General features: G+C 39.8%; 1 protein-coding gene across 3 annotated transcripts; it reads right to left on the bottom strand.

Annotated features, from left to right (window-relative positions):
* Positions 1–1,352: 1,352 nt before the first annotated feature.
* On the bottom strand, positions 1,353–21,372 carry atrip (ATR interacting protein). 3 transcript variants are annotated; one of them, XM_062544720.1, is made up of 14 exons: positions 21,254–21,372; positions 20,449–20,771; positions 20,051–20,133; positions 19,190–19,360; positions 18,893–19,011; positions 17,632–17,774; positions 17,468–17,542; positions 15,760–15,886; positions 7,390–8,094; positions 6,891–7,033; positions 6,713–6,804; positions 6,458–6,544; positions 1,789–2,047; positions 1,353–1,636 (listed from the first exon to the last, which is right to left on the bottom strand). In XM_062544720.1, the coding sequence occupies exons 2-14, from the start codon at positions 20,750–20,752 to the stop codon at positions 1,563–1,565; spliced, it is 2,382 nt and encodes a 793-aa protein (XP_062400704.1). In that variant the 5' UTR covers positions 20,753–20,771; positions 21,254–21,372; the 3' UTR covers positions 1,353–1,562. The 3 variants fall into 3 exon arrangements, with proteins under 3 accessions (XP_062400704.1, XP_062400705.1, XP_062400706.1); XM_062544721.1 differs by lacking the exon at positions 21,254–21,372 and adding an exon at positions 21,068–21,239; XM_062544722.1 differs by lacking the exons at positions 1,353–1,636; positions 21,254–21,372 and having other exon boundaries at positions 1,911–2,047; positions 6,458–6,524; positions 20,449–21,240.
* Positions 21,373–21,582: the final 210 nt, after the last annotated feature.

The raw sequence follows: 21,582 nt of genomic DNA, 5'->3' as shown, positions 1-21,582 counted from the left end.
GCATAATTATTACTGGTAGCTCAATAGCTTTAAACTTTTGAGATTTTGATGATTGTCATAAAAACATATCATTTGAATTGGTATTGCAACTGATACAAAGATACATATTTTAGATACATATCTCAGTTTACTTATTTCATAAACTAAATCCAAATTAACCCATCCATGACCTGGTGTAGCAAATGTACCTTTCCTGGTGGAATCGATACATATTTCTATTGATGATCACCTTTGTTATTGTGGGTTTAGAGCACATTTTTTGGTCCTCATTAAAACATTCAAACATTGTATCCACGGAACCCCAAATATGTGCCCAAATATGTGTGGGCTAGCCGTGGCTACTGGTTAGGACTTTGAGCTTGTTACTGAAGGGTTGCCGTTTCGATTCCCGACCAGTAGGGAAAATATTATCCCACATCCCTAAATATTATCCCACATCCTGAAGTATCCTTGAGCTTGAGCAAGGCACCCAACTCCTCACTCAAGCAGCTCATTGCTCCAGGTTAGTGGGTGCTTCCCCTCACCTGTGTATGTTTCACGCATAAATGCAGGGACTGAATTTCCCTCATGGGATCAAAGAGTATACTTAAACCTTAAACTAAAACTTAAAGGCACCTTACCCATTCCCTGCCCAACTTTGTTTGCAGCTGTGTTGTGTACCAAGAGCAAAAGTCATGGAAAAAGTTAACCTTATTTGATTGGTTCCACCATACCATAATTAGTTGGATCAAAACCACCATCTATTAGAATGGAACTTGGATTATGTTCTTCACCATCATCTAACTCTCAAAGAGACTATACCTCAGTCGTCCTCTGCTACAATCAGAAATATGGGATTGTTGAAAACATCATACTTTTTGTTGAGATTGTGGTCATCGTCGTCATGTCAGTGTTGCTCTGATTTCAGTAAAATGTAGTTTATTTGCAGCAACTTTTAATATTACTTGCATATCACAATACTGCTGCATAGCTTAACATAGGCAATCTTCCACATGATTGAGCTACCTCTAAATATATTTTTTTTGCCAAACTTTTTGCACATTTCTAATTCTGAAGTTAAAAGGAACAGTCTAAGAGGTTAAAACACTAACATTTTGCAAAAAGCCTATACTGTACAAGGACCACCCTATTCAACATGACGAACTTCCTACCGTTTACATTGAGTAAATTCAACTTTCAAAATTGAGAAAAACTGTTTTCCTCGGATGGCCATACACCACTTCTGATTGCCTCTTCCTCTATCTTGGTTCGAGCAAATTAACAAACTTGCAGTGGTGAGAGTTAACGCAAACATTTCCATTGATTTTTACCAATTAAAGGCTCTGCTTTTTATGAAAAGAGGACACATCTGATTTTGGATTAAGTTTTACTTTAATCATATATGACAGCATGAGAGACATGTGACAATGAAGATTTCAAATTCAAATACAAACAAAAAATAACAGAAGGTAAAAAAAAGATACTGAAGTAGGAAAATAAAAGTTCATGACAAATGTATGACATTCTAAAGAAATGTTCACAGATCCTGTCAAATACCAATTCCTTAATGAAGACTTAAGTCATCAAAATCCTGCATCAACATCCATGTCTTCAACATTCTCTGCCACAGAGCGGCAGATTTCATCCAGTGCTAGTTCTAGAAGTAGGGAGAAATATACTGTATTTAAATAAATATATGTATTTATTGTCTATTGAAAATAAAATGCTGACACACGATACACGAATACGAGACTTTCTGATGCAGTCCAGTGCCATATACTATAATAATACTAAAAAAAGAGGACTAACCTTCACTTTCTGTGAGGTTGGGGATCTTGCGGAAGGTGTCCCTGATGGCAGGTATCATCTTCTCATACATGTGCAGCACATCCAGACAGTGGTCGGAGAAGTTGGAGTCGTTTTGTAGCAGCCAATAGAGCAACATTAGCGCCTCCCTGAGCAGAGTCACGCCGGGCCCTTCCCAGTTCCCCGGCTGCTCCAGATGCCACTCCGCACCATGCATACTCAGCCACTGTCTATGCAACAGCACCACCAGTGTTCGCACCACCTGCTCACACATGCACATACACAGGATTAATACATTTAAGGGCTAACTTAAACAAACCCAAAACAAGTCTTGTGTTAAATTATTGAGTTATAGCCATGGGTGAATATAACGACAGGTACTGCGCAGCTTTGCAAATTCAACCCCCCTGAAAGCCATCATTTTCTGGTTTATAGAGGATACATCATACATATCAGTTTTCACTGCGTGCGAACACAGGTAATGCAGCTTATATGGAGTGGACATGCTAGGGGAATGGGTTGGCTGTAAACCGAATTGCCCCAAATAAAGTTTATTAGTCCTTTAATAAAGTAATTAAAGGATTAATAAAGTTATCTGAATCTGAATCTGAATGTTAACTTGTGCAAGGGACTGTATGTACAATAATAAAATACAAATGCAATCATTTTTGAATGAGAAGATAATAATAATAATAATAATAATAATAATAATAATAATCCATTTTATTTAAAGCGACTTTCATGACAACCAAGGTAACTTAACAAGGTTGTTCAAATCAAAATTCTCATAAAAAAAAAAAAAAAAGAAATAAATAATTAAATGTCAGTCAGTCAATAAGCTTTCTTGAAGAAATACGTTTTCAGTCTACTTTTAAAGTATTAAAGTAAGATGGGGATTTTCGGTCAGGTGTGGCGCAAAACTGTGGACCTGTCGGGCCGTGTGTGCTGTAAAAGTCTACAGTTCTATGCAAATAGCCTCTCATAATGCTATGCTGTAGGCTACTGCATTATATCTTTGAACCAAATGATTTAAGGATTCCATATTGAGGCTTACTAGTGTAACCCATTCCAATGCTAATTGTAATGCAAACTTACTTAAATGAGAAACAGCAACCAACTTCATAAGAATTAGACCTGACATAGTGGTCCACATTTATCAACAGTGCGTACGACCAAAAACAGGCGTAAAACAGGCGTACGCTTGTTTCCACGCAAAGTATGGCATTTATCAATGTGAACGTGATCGGTGGCTACGCTCAAATCTCACGTCTAGTCTCAACTCGTGTACGCAAGATTTTCAGGCGGCATATCATCGCGCAGCAGTAAATCGGCGGTGCATTAGAAAGTTGAATAGTTGAATTGATGGACTATCTCGGACATAACACCTTTCCTGTACATGTGCAGCCTATTTGCTGTAATGTACCATATTATATTGACACATTTCATGGCTTAGAATAGCCATAGGCGATGATTACTTTCTCTTTGGCAAACGCAACATTCATGAATTAGGCCTAGGCATATATATTTTAAATTATTTTCAAAGGGCAAATTTCAGTGTCGTACCGTTTTGTAATTAATGTATTTATAGTATGATGCGTTCTCTCCGCGAAAATAAAGTCTGTTGCGCTTCAATAGCTCTAGTTTCCCGCCTTCCTTGATGACAGCTTCTAGCTGTCAAAATTAACAAGGTTCAGCTGGACGTCACTGACTCTCGAGATCACTAATGATCTCTTTTGGACGTATAATGCACCTTCATGTCGTAAATTCTAGGGGCGAGGCCATTAAAACGAGCATAATATAGGGGAGTGATATTTAAATCACGCTTGTTTCCAGCCGCCACATTTATCAACACACGTTTATTCTTACGCTGGAATTGGAGTGATAGGAAAGTTTGATGAATCACACGTGAGCAACGTCGTAAGATGATTTCTGCGCTCAGATATACGCTGGTTTCTACGCTCTGTTGATAAATGAGGGCCAATGTATCCTGAGAGTAAATTCATGATTTATACAATTATATCTATTTTTTGTTTCTTTTTAGATTTGTCGCATAGCTTAGCCTGTCAAGAGGTCTCTCACCTATATTAAATACTTGAAGACTGTAGTTTTTACATCCCGGTTAGAAGGACTGAATGGATAAATCAGTCTCAGAGTGCGTTGTTTCTATGGATGCTGAAAAGGCATTTGATAGGGTGGAGTGGGACTACTTATTTGCTGTTCTAGAGAAGTTTGATTTTGGCAGAGTTTTCATATCTTGGATAAGGCTGCTATACAGTTCCCCTTAACCAATAGTCAATACTCCAATCCATTCAATCTTCATTGTGGAACCCGACAGGGCTGTCCTCTGAGTCCATTGCCTTTTGTCCTGGCCATTGAGCCACTTGCGATTGCGATGCGGGAATCAAGTCAGATCTCAGGTGTGGTGCGGGGAGATAGCGAACACAGGGTGTCGCTGTACGCTGATGACCTATTGCTTTATATTTCTAATCCAGATGTGTCGTTACCAGCTGTTCTGTCCTTGCTTAAGAAATTTAGCCAGTTTTCTGGATATAAACTGAACTTGCACAAGAGCGAACGTATTCCTATTAACCATGAGGCATCACAGCTACACTTAAATATACCTTTTAAGATTGCTCAGAGCAGTTCTACATACCTTGGAATATCTGTTACACACTCTTTTAACCATCTCTTTAAGGCTAATTTTGCCAAATTGTTAGAGCAAACTAAACAAGACCTTTCAAAATGGTCACCTCTTAATATGACTGTAGTTGGCCGTATCAACTCAATTAAAATTAATGTTCTTCCCAAGTATTTGTATCTGTTCCAATGTATACCAATTTTTCCCCCTATCTTTTTTCAAATCTTTAGATTCTATCATTTCATCATTTATTTGGAATGGCAAAAAACCTAGGTTGCGTAAGGCTTTTCTCCAAAGGCCAAAGGACCAGGGTGGCATGGCCCTACCCAATTTCAAATACTACTATTGGGCAGCTAACATACGATGTATGTTATACTGGTGACGATTCCATCTTAAGTCTGACTGTCCATCCTGGATCTCCATGGAAAAGAGTGCCTGTAAGCAGACCTCTCTGTCAGGTTTTTTGGGTGCTGCCCTTCCTGGGATTGGTTGTAAGCCTACCAATAACCCAGTGGTGAATCATTCTCTTAGGGTGTGGGTTCAGTTCAGGGGGACGTTTGGCTTTCAGAAATCTTCTATTTTAAGCCCAACAGCCTTTAATCACTTCTTTGCACCATCAATGCCAGATAAGACTTTAAAAAACTGTCATGAATTAGGACTACACTGTTTTCAGGACCTGTTTTTAGAGAACACTGCCTCTTTTGGGCAGTTGTCAAAGCAGTTTGGCCTGCCTACTACACATTTTTTTAGGTTTCTCCAGGTGAGGCATTATGTGCAGCATCAGGTACCAAATTTCCCATCTCCCACCTGTGAATCCTCTTGATGCATTTCTCTCTCTTGATCCAGTTTCAAAAGGGTCGGTTTCAAGGTTATATAATTTAATATCAGGCCTGAACTCTCCACCTTTAGTCACAATCCGGGCAGCCTGGGAGCAAGACTTAGGTTTAGACTTCTCAGACCATGTCTGGGAGTCTATTCTGAGACAAGTTCATGGATCTTCTATGTGTGCACGTCACTCTCTAATTCAGTTCAAGGTAGTGCACCGTGTCCATCTGTCTTAAGTAAAACATTCTAAATTATATCCAGATCTTTCCCCAATATGTGACAAATGTCAGAGCGCACATGGGTCCCTTATTCATGTACTGGTCCTGCCCCACTCTAGAAGATTTTTGGCGTTCAGTTTTTAACACTCTTTCTGAAATTCTAGAATTTAGGATTGCACCAGATCCTCTTGTGGCATTGTTTGGTGTTGCCCCTGAAGAGCTGCAGCTGCCTGTAGCAAAACGTAGGGCACTTGCCTTCGCCTCTCTTCTAGCACGCCGCTCAATCTTAATGCATTGGAAGGGAGCTGCTCCACCCAAACACACTCAATGGGTTAAAGATGTTCTATAATGTTTTTCATTAGAGAAAATTAGGTTTACCCTAAGGGGAACAGGGAATACATTTTATAACATTTCTTGATAGCATTGCAGACTCTGACAGTATAGTCGAGGACTAGTTGCTTGTGCCGGATGGTTGTCCTTTCTTTTTTTCATATATTGTGGCTTCTCTGATATTGCACTGAATTGATTGTTTCAAATTTTGGTCATTTATTTTATTATTCTATTTTATTTTGATTTTTCTATCATTACAATTACTATAATTATTATTGTAGTATTATCATTTATCTTTTGTCTTCCTTTCTTTTCTCCCTTGTCTGTGTCAGAATGGGGGAGGGATAGGGGTGGGGGTTGTGGGCTGGAAAATTGTGTTGAACTCTTAATGAATTGTATGTTTTACATTGTGATGAAAAAGTCAATAAAAAGACATGTGAAAGAAAGAAGGACCGAATGGAGAAACAATTGACCTCTAACAAATTCGGGGGTTACCTGCAGGGGGCAGTACAGGGCATGTGACATTTCTATAACAGCTACACCACTTCAGAAGGTTTGATAAAATCCCAATTCCATTGACTATTTATTAGGTCATTCGCTAAGTATGTAACGGAGTACAACTTCCATTTTCAATTACACCTAAGATCAGTTTCACATGTACCTCACTGTTGCATTGACAAGATTTCTCAATAAAGGTGGTCCACAGGGTGGCCCTCTGGGTGAAAAGCCTGGACAAAAACCGGATCATCTGTCAATAAAGAAATCTATTTACCACACCCATTTAAACAAAACACATTGTCCCAAACAAAATGCATCCCATGTTAAAATTGCACATTCATCCCTAAAGGTACCAAATGATTTTTTTTTTAAATTTGTATAAAATTATTGTGTCTACCTGTAAATGAATGATACAGACCTCAATTTGTAGTTTAGACCAGTGATCATCTGAAGTGGTCTTATCTGGTCTAGACATTGCATGCTGGAATATTTTGAGAAAAGGACAAGAATCTGAAAAGAGAAAGGCAAAGACCATAATTCCACCATTTCAATGTCCATGTCTTGAGCAGTTTTCTTTGGCATGATGAGCCACTTACATAGATGAGAACACAGTTTTTCTGCTAGGTCATCACTGCTGACTAAGATGGTCAAAAGTCTCACAGAAGGAAAGATGATGTTGTATGTGGAGTCCAAAGACAGGCACTGTGCCAAGGTCTGACTTGCCAACAGACAGACAAACCTAGAAAGAGAGGGTAAAAGTATGAATAAAACAATAAGTTACAAGATATTTAAATATTGTTCACCCCCAACCAGAAATGCTGGCCTTTCACTTAATTTTCAGTGAAAATTAAATGTTGATTCTGACATGCTCTAATATTTTTGAAAATCAATTCAAAGTTGTATACTAGGTAGCATGTAAGCAGGCTTTTAGAGGTGTCAACAAGGATCTGAGTGGTATTATTTGTAAGGTTTTGCAAGCCTTTTTTTATTGTTAGCTTGCTAGGAAATAGTTGCATATTTACTTCAAGATGACTTTGATTTCATATTGTTTGGTAAAAAGCTTACAAGAATTAGTCAGACAAGTATCATACTAACTTCTGGAGCTGTGCTTCATCAGCTCGTTGTGCCAGCAAGCTCAGTGTCGCCAAACTGCCTATTACAAGTGCTTGCTTTCGTGTGGTGCTACAGCTATAGGTCGGATCTGCTAGCTGAACCAGCCGCTTGAACAGAGGATGCTGTGGAACTTTCTGGTCTTCTTTCTGCCTCTCTGACACCCCGCTTTCTTTGGATGTACCTGGCTGTTGGTTGATTGGCGCAGCACTAGATTGTTCCATTTCTTCCATTTGAAGAGTTACCTCTTGTGATGGCTGGGACAGCAGAGTCTGTACAGCCTCATCACTCTGAGATACAATGAGGCGAACAGCTGTCAGGGAGGCCAGGGCGATATCCTCTTGGCTGACCAAGCTTTCCCCCATGTTGGAAGACAGGGTGCTCCCAGAAGACCCTGACAGGGAAATGCCACGCAGTGGAGTCTTCACTGAGCTGTCCATAGTCTCCAGTGTCTGGCAGAAGAGACTAATATGGTGCTCCAGTAATGGCAGAAGATGCACTGCACTCGGGCAGCTCCTTGGCGAAACTAAATGATCATTTGTGTGGAACATTGGGTGTGTAGTATAACTCAAGGCCAAAGAACTCAGGCCAGACATGGCCAGACTCTGTAGGTGGCTGAAGTGAGCATGAAATCGGGGTAGAACACGTGTGTCTGTAGAGGAGGAACTGTTGGAACTGCACAAAGATCCTCTAAATGAAGTGGACAGAAAGCACAAGTTAGTTTATTGCAAAGCATTATCTGAGCAATCACTCATTTTGAAGGATTTTGATTACACTTCTAACAACATGTAATAGTACAGTAGTACAAACTTCAGAAAGTTTTAGCGAGTACATTTTACAAAACTCCTCAATCGGTCAGTCTGCCGTGCCTTTTCATGAGACTTTACAGTGGGTACGGGTTGAGAATGCACCTTCTCCCGCGGGACTCCCGAAGAGATCCCGCAGTGCGTCAAGCCGATTTTTTTCGAGGCTAAGGCAATGTACCCAAACAACCACCAGGTGGCAGAAAGTTTCAACTGCATTTAATGATGAAGACCGCATATCCGTCAATAGTCGACTCCTTAATCTCATTGAATCATTAAAATGAAGGTGATGACTGTCGAAATCATTCAAACGACACTTCAATGAACCATTGTTGAAATGAATGAAAATGGTTATAGAAATCGCCTACAGCCAGCGTTATAAGAAATATATAAGTAATAGTTAGTCTTCTTCCGTATTAAACAGATAGTCTACGGGACGCTCGTTCCGTAGGCTATTTTAAGGAACTACTCAATGCAGCGTTTCGTTATAAGAAATATATAAGTAATAGTTAAAGTCTTCTTCTGTATTGAACAGATAGCCTACGGGACGCTCTTTGATCCATATTTTAAGGAACTACTCAATGCACACACACTGGGTAAACTAGCGCGCTACAAACATTAAAATGTCAAATCATATTTATTTCTCTTTGTCGCCATGGTATTGGGGGAAACGCGGAGAGGCGAGATGGTCAGTCCTCGTATTTTTTCTTCGCGTTTCGTTATAAGAAATATATAAGTAATAGTTAAAGTATTTTTCTTTATTGAACAGATAGCCTATGGGACGCTCTTTGTTCCGTATTTTAAGGAACTACTCAATGCACACACACTGGGTAAACTGGCGCGCTACAAACATTAAAATGTCCAATCATATTTATTTCTCTTTGTCGCCATGATATTGGGGGAAACGCGGAGAGGCGAGATGGTCAGTCCTCGTATTTTTTCTTCGCGTTTCGTTATAAGAAATATATAAGTAAAAGTCTTCTTCTGTATTGAACAGATAGCCTACGGGACGCTCTTTGTTCCGTATTTTAAGGAACTACTCAATGCAAACACACTAAAATGCAAAACACACAAAGAAAACACTAAACATATAGCCTACAACTTAATGACACTTTAATGCAGCGTTTCTCAAACTATGGGCCGCGAAACGTGGAGACTGCTGCTGGTCCGCGAGACATGGAGTGAAATTAGGTCCGCTTCATCTGATAATTTGCTGCGCAATTGACCAAGCAACCGCGGACCGACAGAAAAAAAAAGCAAATGTTGCTGCTATCGGGAGGAAATGCTTGCTAATTTGATGTGTTCAAACATAGAGCCATACAATTAGGTGTGTCTGTTATTATGATAATTTTCGAGCATAACTGCTTGTCCATAGCTCAGTGACAGGTGTTAATAGCCTTGCCATAAGCACTGCTGCAGGTGCTTCTTTTATTATGCGGTTAGAGCATAAGCGCTTACTCATATAGACTCACTATTATTACTCAGGGACAGGTGCAAAACCACCAACTGGGATGGATCGAAGGGCAAGCAAGCACTGCCACACAACGTGAAGGCCTTTGTGTTGTCAACACTAAACAGAAAGTTTCCTAAGATGGGGAGAAGTGGCCGCAAGGACTGCATCGATAAGATCAACGAATACAGTAATGTTTTACAACCCAGCTGGTATCCGCTGTTCATTCCGACATATCCCCACTCGGCGGTAGGCCTAGGCCTATTTAACTTTTTTTTTTTTTTTTCAAACAACGTGCCATTCCGACATGAGGTCATTAATAGGCTATTAATGTCATAACTATTAGGCTATCATTAGGCTTACTATGCATGGCTGTAGGCAGCTTTGAGTCCACTGAGATCTGGACCTCATCGGTTTTGAGAGCTGGAAATGCATGTGTTTGCTAAATATCGGTTGTTGTGCATGTTGCGTTCGCGACTCGGGGAAGTGAAAGCAGTTCTGTAAAGACATTGCAAGTTTTCATGCGCAGCTGTAGCTGATTGTGAAAGCCGATTGGAAATACATAAGTTTAGAGCGAACGTTTCAACTATGTTTGCCATGGTAGACAAAAATACTCAAATAAAACAATAGCCTAAAAAATAACTGCATGCGTAATGGACACGGCTCTATATCCTAAATAATTTTCGAGGTTCGCCATTTGGTAATATGACCTATTCTTACTGACAATAATTTAGATTGAGCACAACTAAAGTTGCACGAAGGCAAAATACAGTCCTAAAAGCCTTTTCTATATAGCCTGGCCAATATTGTAGATGTGCAATAAAAGCAGCATTTGCGTGCGTGCTTGCCGGTGAGGTGTAGCCTACAAAAATGAGCATAACATCTGATTATTAAAGTATGGCTATAGGATGGTTGGTTTAAAATTCAAGTGTAGTAAAAAAGTTTGTGCACATCCCCGGTCAAGGTGCAGAACAAGAGTAGGCTAAATCATAAAAAAATGGAAAAAGGTTCGCACACTTGAAATCCTTCTTTTTTGATTTTATTTTATTTTCTTTATCACAAAGGAATGACTTTTCGACCGTGTGGTCTTCTTCAGATTAAAATTCAAGTACGTGCGTTATTTAACCCCTCGAGACCGACTGCAGTCTGCTGACACAGCCAGACGACTCTCCCAACCCATTCATTCGTTTTGGCCGATATAACCCATTCATTCGTTTTGTGCGTATATAGATTCCTGCATGCTGCATTACCGTGACCCTTAGCCTACCTTGTGGATGATTTTTTCTCATTGGAATACAGCAGGACAGAATGCCTTTTATCTAACAAACGCAAAAGCTGAGATTGTTGGAAGGACTAGGCTACTCAACAAACTTGTTTTTCGTTTCTGGGAGATCTCGTTATCGTTTTGGATTGTCGAATTTTTATACTTATTGTTTGGACTTATGGACAATGAACTTTGAGGGGTGGTTGTTAGTGCTTTACAAAGCTTTGTGTTAATAAGTGTCGGTCCTCCTATCCTTCAGCTCACTGCGCGATGCAGTTGCGCATAGTGGCCACGAAGTCATTAACTGTTTACGACACAATACATGATATTTGTGTTTTTCGTGTTACTCTTGATTATAATAAGAGGCAAATTGTTACAGGACAACTTAAACTGACTTCCCCAATGCTTCCCCGCAGCACATTACATTTTAATATAGGATGAACAAAGTCTATGGACTTGCTATATTAAATCCAGTAGCCTATAATTCTATGTGCCACGTCCGATTTCGCAAGTGATGTAGTAGGCTACGTTTAAACATCGACAAACGTCTGTGAGACTACCCATTTCATGAAGAGCAATTGTCGTGTGCGATCATTCCCCCTCCCCCACACTTGTCTAACCAGTTCACTAGACATTATAGCCTACCTATATGCGGCATCGAGGACGATTGCCTCCCTCCCCCCTCTCCCTCGACAGACACTTCCTGACACTATGGCTCGGGATCATGACATCAAAACTTCGCGGGCACAGCCACATTGGCAGCTTCACTCCTTAGTTTACTATGGATTACTATGGATTTACTCCCGCCTTTTAGTGTGTTCCTGTTACTTAGTTTTTGCCTTCTTGGTCGTATGTTGCTGTGTAGTGGGGTGTAACAGTGCAACCCACGATCGCAAGAGGAACATAATAAATCGCTACTTTATTTCTGCTTCTTGTCTTGTGCATCTGAATGAATGGATATTACGTTCAGTGCGCTACCAAATGGCGGCGATATTCCTAGAGTTCAAGGCGTGTGCCCGAGCCCTATTATGTAAATGTAAAAATGTGTGTGTGTGTGTGTGTGTGTGTGTGTGTGTGTGTGTGTGCGCGCGCTGAACCACGAATTCACATATTAACTTTTCTTTTCAGCAAACATCGCAATCATAAAAAAAATCGCAAAACTTTTTAATAAAATAATGCCTCTTGTCTTAATGGGTTCCGGAGGTTCGTAGAGTAAGTTTTGAACCCCGGTCGCTGACGTGTGAATAAGATGCCTCATCCAGTTACGCCACCGTTCGAGTATCAATATCTTCGCACTTAGCCAAGAAATATAAAGGATTCAGTCAGTCGAGTTCATTTATTCGCAGCATGCACTTGAAACGCCGATCAAAAGTTCTGACATGTTAAACTGACGTTAGTCATTAATTCACCACATGATAAAATGCTGTTATATTGACGCACAGTAGCCCACGGTAGTCTATGTCTATCTCTGAATCAACATGAAGATGCATAACGAGATCCATATATTCTAAGTTGCTAGAAACTTCTTTTGCGGAACTAGGCCTACTAGTCGATGGTTACAATGAATCACCCTCACTGCCCTATCGCATATCTGACCATCCATACAATGTTACAAAATGCGCGATCTTCTCCATGCATGTAGCCTACGGTTATAAGTAAAGTGACATGATAGGCATGTATGCCTATTAAAGATATTTCTGTTAAATACATTTTATTTTCAGTTGTCAAAAGTGGTGGGGACAAAATCTGTGATAAAGTGCTGGGTAAGCTACCCAGCGTCGCCGGTTAAAATGAACATGCCTCCGTTTTAAAATAGCCTATAGGCCTACACATTTCTAAGTATTCCTAGCATAAATGTAGCCTAAATGTCCATCTTGTCCATCTCTTTCGTCTTCGCCTTGACAATAATAGCCTATTCACGGAAATGCGGTTTGTAACCGTAATGAATTAATGAATTAATCTAAGGTTGCCTATCGAGTCTTTCAGGTTGAATTGAAGCTTAGGCTTCTAAAACCATTTTCATTAATTTCAACAATGGTTTATTGAAACGTCGTTTGATTATAATTTCGCCAGTCATCACCTTCATTTTAATGATTAAATGAGACGGATTAAATGAGACGGATATGCGGAGCATTTCTCTCCCTCTCCATTGACCAAAACGTTGCTCTGGCATCTCTGCTGGACTGACTGAGTTATAGGCTACGTCGAGTGAGAGAGCCAGCTGTGAGGTAGGCTGTAAAACATTCGAAAACTCTGAAACTGCAATCTGACATGCCGAGCGTGATGTCTCTTTTCTCCGCTCGTCACCAGCGCGGTGTCCTCGGGTTTTTCCATGAGCCGAACCTTCATATTATTAGGGCGGTCTATGTTGCCCCCTTGCGGTTGCAGTTTTCCCGATGCTTCGGGAGTCCCGATGTGCGGGAAAGAAAGGAGCATTCTCAACCCGTACCATCTGTACATGACACTTCCTGGAGTAGAGCATGGGTGCGTGCCCTAGGGCTCCTGAAGTTGCCAGCGTGGTTCTACCGCTACAGACCACTAGGGCGTCCGAAAAAAACATTGTTCGACCGGTAATGACTCATTTAATCATATATAACAGTATTATATGGAACGATTAACTGAAAAACGTTGCATAGTTTACCTTTAAAGGGATGGTTCAAAGTAATTTCACCCTAGGATCCATAATTTCGAGCCAAACACAACTTTTTTTCCTTGGTTGAACATCGGTCGAGTTTGCGCTTTCAGCTTAGTGCAGGTGCTAACGTGCAGGTGCTATGTCTCGTAAATGAGTGCAATTTAATGTTGGGCTGGAAAAGTAAACACGATCACTGAACTGAGTTCTACTTACTAAAAATGTTAAGTAAGGAAAGCTATTATGATTTTATGATTTACATTTCTATTATAAATAAAGGTAGCAAGCTGGGGGGGGGGGGGGGGGGGGGGGCGTTTGCATTACATTTGTACGTAATACAAACTTAATAATTATTGTGTTATTATGTTGGTGAGAAGTTATTACGCTGGAGGGTTTAATCAAAGCAAAAGCAAAAACAAAAACAAAGGAGAGAGACCACATCACTCCAGTTCTGAGGTCTTTGCACTGTGTCTCAGTTAGTTCTAATTGTCCATAAGTGACTTACTGGCCTGGGCCCAAAATATATTGCAGACATGTTTGCACAAGATAAACCTGCTAGGTGGAGCTACTGAAGCTGGTCTGCTGGTAGTGACCAGAGTCAAAACCAAACTGGGTGAAATTACATTTAGCCATTATGGTGCCCACTGCTGGAACCAACTCCCAATGGAAATCAGATCTGCTCCAACAGTAGCTTGTTTTAATCTGTTGACTTTTGACTTTTGTTGCATTTTGAGATATTTATTATTTTAATTTCATGTTTCTAGTTTATTCTATGTTATTAGATTTTTGGTCACTTTTTGTTTCTTAGTGCTGTGCTATTACACGGCTCTTCAGAGTGCTGCAGAAATTTCCATTCACATGAATGGGCCTTCCCAACGCTCGGAGGTCTGTTAAATCTATAATGACTGCTGCAAAGTACATAATTACAGGTTTAATTCACATTTTTTCATATCAGTCTTCGCTTATGGAATTCCATTGAAAGTGAAACTCAGCAACTGTCAAGTTCTATCTGTGTGGCAAACAATTTATTTTGTTAGCGGAAGCCATGAAACGGTAGCCAAGTCATTGCTAAAGACACATTCTGTTAAGTTTGTTTTCTCGTTTTGGCAAGTAGTCGTACAATAAGCAGGATAATGTGACGCCGTGTGCGTTGGGGTTCTGTTCATCCTGTTGGGAGTCTCGGGACTTATTTTCCGATCAGGCCTATTAGCCTGTTTGGTTTGCATTGAGCTCAATGAGCATCAAACAGGCTAATAGGCCTAGTGGAAAAAGCACCATGCCAATCTCTAGCTATGGTGAAGGGTATGTGATGATGTGGGGCTATTTTAATTCCAACGGCCAAGGGAACTTTATCAGGATGCATAATATCCTGGATCCATGAAATAGCTGGCCTTTAAAATAAAAATCTGCCTGCCCCTATGTTAACCCTAATGTGTTAAATTCCCATAGGGTTACATAGGGGGTCAAATACTTCCTTCCCCCTAGCATTTAGGAAGAACATTTATTTATTTACGATACATTCTTCAATCACAAAGAAAATGGATGTACTTAGCGGTTTTATTTTTACTCATATTTTGAATTAAGACATTAAGATTTATTGTCAAATGATGATTTCATATTTCTCTTTTTAGGCAACTTCTACTACATTTTCTCCTCACTGTATCAAATTTCTCATGAGAATCTGATGCAATCGAGGAGTGGATGTACGTACCGTAATTTTCCAACTACTAGCCGCAGCTTATATATTGATTTTGGTAAATTAATACACTAGGTTAATAATTAGGTTAATACACAGGGGCAATTAACATGGTTTTAATATGGTTGTGTTTCTTTTAACTGGGGAAAAAAACGGTCCTGCGACTTATACACAATGCGGTTAAAACACAGGAAATTAACTGTATGATTAAGCACAATGGTTTTCAAACTGGGTCACAACCACATTGTAAGTGGGGCATGTGGCTACAGAACTAGCTCTCGCAAAATGCAAGGGATGGCAATCAACCTACAATTGCATCAACAATAATAGCAGTTTAAAGTTCAAATTTATTTATATAGCACATTATCATGGACACACTGTGCATTTAATGTGTAGGCCTAGTGCATTTTATGCATATGACACTAGAGCATTCAGTATACAAGAACATATATATTTAAAATAAATTATATCATTAATGGTTCTGGAGTATATGAGCAAAGACATACGTACGGGCAGATGTAACTGTGCTGAGAAAGGAGTCCAGATAGTGAATCAGGGCTGATACACAGCAGATGACACAGGCCGAGAGAGCTGGGGTCCAATGGATGTTGCAGTAACAAATTTAGCAACACCGACCCTGCATTAGGACATAGAGGAGCCAGGTTGGCCACCAGTGTGCATGATGGTCCGGGACAGAATTATTTCAAAAGGTCCCCACTCCCCACTCTGACCTCAATTAATGTAAGAGGATGCTTGACAACAGGCTTAAGTACATTCTAGTATTTCCCACACACTGACTTATTTGTGCACCACCACAAATTCAAAATTGACCACCACACAAAGATTTTGTTTTTCTTCTAAAATTAAAGCCGCATCAGCATCATGACCATACTGGGCCAATCTGTTAAAAACGGCTCCATTCAAGTTAATTGTGGTAAGTTCTTGTCACAAGTTACGTTGTCAATTGTGGCGACCAGAGTCTTCAATTCAATTATTTGCAAGCTTGTATAAAGCATTATAAACATGTGCCTACTTAAGATACTACAGTATATTGACTACGCTAATCATGCATAATAAGTGTAACTGTAGCTTACTTTTAACTTTCTCAATATCGTTTGCTCAATCCAGATGTAACTCTTGATGACTTATCCCCAGAATATTAAGTAAGCTCTTAGTTTGCAATGTCACGCTATTCCTAATAAGTCCATCTCCAAGTTTTATTCAGTGCTACTGACTGATGGACAGCAAACACAGCTATAAGCAGGCCAGGTGTCACAAGTAGAATTTGACAATAAAATGGAGCTAATTTTAATCAGGGCTACCCATAAGCCAAGCATATGCCTACTGTACAGTGTGTAACCAATAGCCTTGTACATTATTTGTTCAGTCCTCAATAAATGTCTGAAGTATTTATTTCTAATATTCAATATGCACTGACTGAGGTGAGATGACCTTTCATCTAGGTTGCTAAAGCATTTTTCATCTGTCACACGAACGCTATTTGTTTATCCAGCAAATACGTAACAATGTCCACAGACAAGGTAGAGTATGTTGCATGACTTTTATGAAAGTATTATGTATTGCAACATTGAACCAAGAGAAATGTGTGTTTTCTTATGTCGCATTCCATCGTACTACAGAACTGCTACCCGATCTGGTAAACTTACATAGAACGGTTATAGCCTATAGAGTGCCGTTCACCCTGTTACGAGTTGATGAACCACTGAAATGATTTTGGGAACATTATTTTAAGGTACAAACAATTATTTAGTGTTGCTTTAACTTTCATCTAGTAAACAAGGGAGTAGGGACACATTTTACATACCACTAACCTTAAAGGGGCTATGAGCAGAATTCTGTAGGATTCAAGTTGCCTTGAATGCAAAATACAATCATGTTTGTTCCAGCTCTCTCTTTCAGTGACGTGCATTACACAGTATTTAATAAGCACCACCAAGGGGTACAAAGTGGTATTACAAGAGAGATGGCCTAGTGCTGGCTGATTTGCATGCTAACTTTGGTGGATATCAAGGCACCACAGAGGATTGTCATTGTCAGAAAAAAATAAATACACATATCAGCTTTAAGACCAAACCACCAATTTGTAATAATAGAAGATGTTTAAGCTACACAACCATAAATGTGGCTAAATATTCCACCAAATGATAAGTAACGTTTATGAGTGGCCATCAGTCAAAACAAAACAAACTTAACTAACCTTGTTGTAGGTGTTGAGTAGGGAATATGTCTCTAGGTGTTTCTTTTTGAAGACTGTCTCTGGTCTGTTTGCCACCTAGTTCCATGTCAAAACACAAAAACAAAACATGTCAAGGAATGCAATTTAATGTTCAGAATACGGGTCCTTCCACATTAGGAGCCTACCGTCTGCAGTACATGACTTCAGTGGGGAGGGTCTCACAGGTAACTGAGCTGTAAAGGTCTCCTTGGTGATGAATGGACTGCCCCCTGGAGAAGTATGACAGTCTCTGTCCGGCTGCAAAGCTGCTACAGAATTCATCTTGGGGCTAGTGACATACAACACACAAACAAAGGTCATGTTTCTGTTAACAACTATTTAACTAAGCTGTTATATTTTGTCAGCATGCAACTTGGGAAGACTGCAACGGCTTCTGTACCGCATTCACAATAAACTACGGCTCAGCCGTACAGCATTTTCCTATGCAGTATAGTGCCATGACACAATACAGAGAGTCCACAAATAAACAGGTAACAAACATCAATAGAAAACACAATGGCCCTCATTTATCAACAGAGCGTACGACCAAAAACAGGCGTAAAACAGGCGTACGCCTTGTTTCCACGCAAAGTATGGCATTTATCAATGTGAAGGTGATCGGTGGCTACGCTAAAATCTCACGTCTAGTTTCAACTCGTGTACACAAGTTTTTCAGGCGGCATAGCATAGCGCAGCAGTAAATCGGCGGTGCATTAGAAAGTTGAATAGTTGAATTGATGGACTATCTCGGACATAACACCTTTCCTGTACATGTGCAGCCTATTTGCTGTAATGTAGCATATTATATTGACACATTTCATGGCTTAGAATAGCCATAGGCGATGATTACTTTCTCTTTGGCAAACGCAACATTCATGAATTAGGCCTAGGCATATATATTTAAAATTATTTTCAAAGGGCAAATTTCAGTGTTGTATGGTTTTGTAATTAATGTATTTATAGTGTGATGCGTTCTCTCTGCAAAAATAAAGTCTGTGGCGCTTAAATCGCTCTAGTTTCCCGCCTTCCTTGATGACAGCTTCTAGCTGTCAAAATTAACAAGGTTCAGCTGGACGTCACTGTGGCTCGAGATCACTAATGATCTCTTTTGGACGTATAATGCACCTTCATGTCGTAAATTCTAGGGGCGAGGCCATTAAAACGAGCATAATATAGAGGCGTGATATTTAAATCACGCTTGTTTCCAGCCGCCACATTTATCAACACACGTTTATTCTTACGCTGGAATTGGAGTGATACGAAAGTTTGATGAATCACACGTGAACAACGTCGTAAGATGATTTCTGCGCTCAGATATACGCTGGTTTCTACGCTCTGTTGATAAATGAGGGCCAATTTGTGTAAACAGTGCCATAAACACTCAACAAAACAACTCAACTACTGTACCTGCTTTTGGCAGAAGGTGTGCCTGTTAGTTTCCCTCCCCTCTCAGAATGCTGAAGTTTGTTTTTCATTTTGTTTATTTCTGCCTCTTTGAAATGAAGCTCAGACTGCAGGGACTGAATCTGCAAAAAATGTCAGAAAGCATATGAGTTACACCAACACAAATCTTTAATACATTGTAAAAAATATAAAATGCAAAATCTAAAAATGTAAATGATTATCAAACCCAAGATTATGAGATCAACCTTACTTCTGGCATATGCATTCACTGAACTAGAGGTTTTAGGCACGTTAAGCTACCTTCTTAGACAGCTCCTTTTCTTTCTCACTTTGTGCTTGAGCCTTTTCCCTCTCCTGGTGGTACAACGTCATTCTCTGCTGCTCCTTCTCCTGATTGGCCACTCTGAGAGAGTCCCTTAAGACCCGAATCTCACCATTCTTCATGAGAATCTCCTCCTCCACCTCCTTCAGCTACCACACACAAAAGCATTTTGATAATTTGTATTCTTGAGAATCATTTCTCAAATTGTAGAAACAAGTTTAAGTTAAAACATGACGACAAACATAGTCTCAGCATAACTGAACCATTACAGGTTTGTGCTGTATGCTCATTGATTTTCTACCAGGCTTGACATTTGGGAAAAAGTGCAAAGAGTGACAATTAAGTGAACTACCGTATAAAGTTATTTTTGTACGCATTTCTTTTTTTATTAATCATTATCATTTATTTTTAATAAAATATTGTATTAAATGTGCCAATATCTGAGCTCTCCACATACAGTGTGGAGCACATGTATTTGATATCATGCTAAAGTTGACTAAAAAGAGGAATATAAAATCATCATTTGACAATTGATTTTAATGCCTTAATTTAAAAAATGAGTAAAAATCAAACCACTACGGACACCAATTTTCTGTGATTCTGTGATTTCTGTGCGGAATTAAAATAGCCCCACATCATCACAAACAGGCTAATAGGCTAACTGGAAAAAAACATCATGCCAATCTCTAGCTATGGTGAAGGGTATGTGATGATGTGGGGCTACGTATGATGTATGGCTTCCATAATGAGATCTTTCTATGAGTGTAAAATTGCTGAAACATTTACAAAAACCGACACCACAACACAACATTGACAGAGCTGCAGACCACAACACTCACCTTTTCCAAAAGGGAAGCATGCTGTGCCTCCAATTTGATATAGTGGCCCTCTTCTCTGTCTCTCTCCGCTAACTGGACATGGCCTATCAAAAAGAGGATAACTTCTTACAGACAACCAGCCCTATTAATAGTCATGTGTTTGGTAAATGTCGTACAATCCATAGATATAGAACCATATGGTACAATCCACCAATAAAGCAGAAGAAGACGAAGAAGAAGAAATGTAGTACAGTTCAGTCACATCTCATGTGATGGATGATGAAATTGATTCATATAGTAAACTTCAATGTCATGGGTGCAGGGACCAGGGTGTTCTTAACCGCACCAAATATGCAGCTCACCACTTTCATATGTGGATGAACACACTTTGTCCCGGAAGAGTGACGAACTCCACTTACCAGATATAACGTTGCGTCCATTACTATTCCTGAATTTGTTGGTTTCAACACCCCTACTTGGTCCAGGATGGCTTGAGAGAGCAAATGTTCTTCTACCCTGACTGTGTCCACCTGAACCACGTACGGGGTCGGGAGTTTTACCGATCGTGGTCTGAATGTTCCCGGTGACGGCCTGTGATGCTATGACATCTATTTCATTGAAATCATCTTGAGTGAAATCTTCATCGTCCGAAAATGGATCGGGGACAGCATCGTGGTGGTACTCTTTCAGTCGTTTACTTGGGGGATATTCCATCATGAACATAGGAGTAAAATTACCGTTTCTGCGAGAAAAGAGAAACGTTGATGAACGTTAGGTAATAGCAGCTATAGGCTATATTTTTTACGGTAACGGTAAGTTAAGGTATGGGTTAAGGTAACTCGAGCACAGAGCTGAGACCCCTGGCACTAGCAGTTTAGGGCATGTTTACCAAAAGTAACATTTGCCAGACTAGAGTCTTAAGCTGGTTGGCGTCGATTTGACTAGTTAATGTAAGATCTCTAACGTTACTGTTATGGTTTGGGTAAACACTGTTACATTAACACTACACACAGGGCAAAATGTTTCCTTGAGACTTACTACTTTTGTTATCTACTATAGTAGCTAAATGGCTAACAGTTAATGTTAAAAACAGCAAATCTGTGTCATATCCTTAACTTTGTCCGAACTCAATAGCTTTAGTTTGTTAGCGTTCAAGCGAACACTATTCGATAACATGAGCATAATGTAAAGCAATCCGCGCAATGTTTGAAAGTTTGATCATACCAGGACCGAATAAACATCCGGCGAGAGTTCTTCTTCTTCTTCTTCTTCTTTTTCTTCTGGTTTCATGGCGGTTGGCAACCAGCTTTTATTGAGCATTACCGCCACCATCTGGACTGGAGTGTGAATCAGGAGTTTACAGTCCCTACAGGGAGTAGTACTTACATTTAAAGGGTCACTGCACCCTAAAATATTTGTTTTGAGCTGTTGATTGATTCATTGAAAATACTCATAAGTGGTGAACTGTACTATTACCAGGGTTAATATTGACAAAAATCGTGTTTCTCGACAAAAGTAACATTTCGTCTGATTTTGTATTGGAGATATTGCTC

The sequence above is a fragment of the Sardina pilchardus genome, chromosome 9 (genome assembly GCF_963854185.1).
Source record: "Sardina pilchardus chromosome 9, fSarPil1.1, whole genome shotgun sequence".
NCBI lineage: Eukaryota > Metazoa > Chordata > Actinopteri > Clupeiformes > Clupeidae > Sardina > Sardina pilchardus.
Note: the sequence above shows the minus strand (reverse complement) of the source record. Positions and strands in the feature narration are given on the sequence as shown.

Bases quoted from the DNA above. Each gene is read 5' to 3' on its own strand.
- atrip (XM_062544720.1), bottom strand. From the start codon at position 20,752: ATGTTCATGATGGAATATCCCCCAAGTAAACGACTGAAAGAGTACCAC. The intron at 17,543-17,631 runs GTAGGCTCCTAA...ACATGGAACTAG, and splicing joins GAAGTCATGTACTGCAGACG to GTGGCAAACAGACCAGAGAC. The intron at 6,805-6,890 runs GTAAGTGGCTCA...TTCTCTTTTCAG, and splicing joins AAAACTGTGTTCTCATCTAT to ATTCTTGTCCTTTTCTCAAA.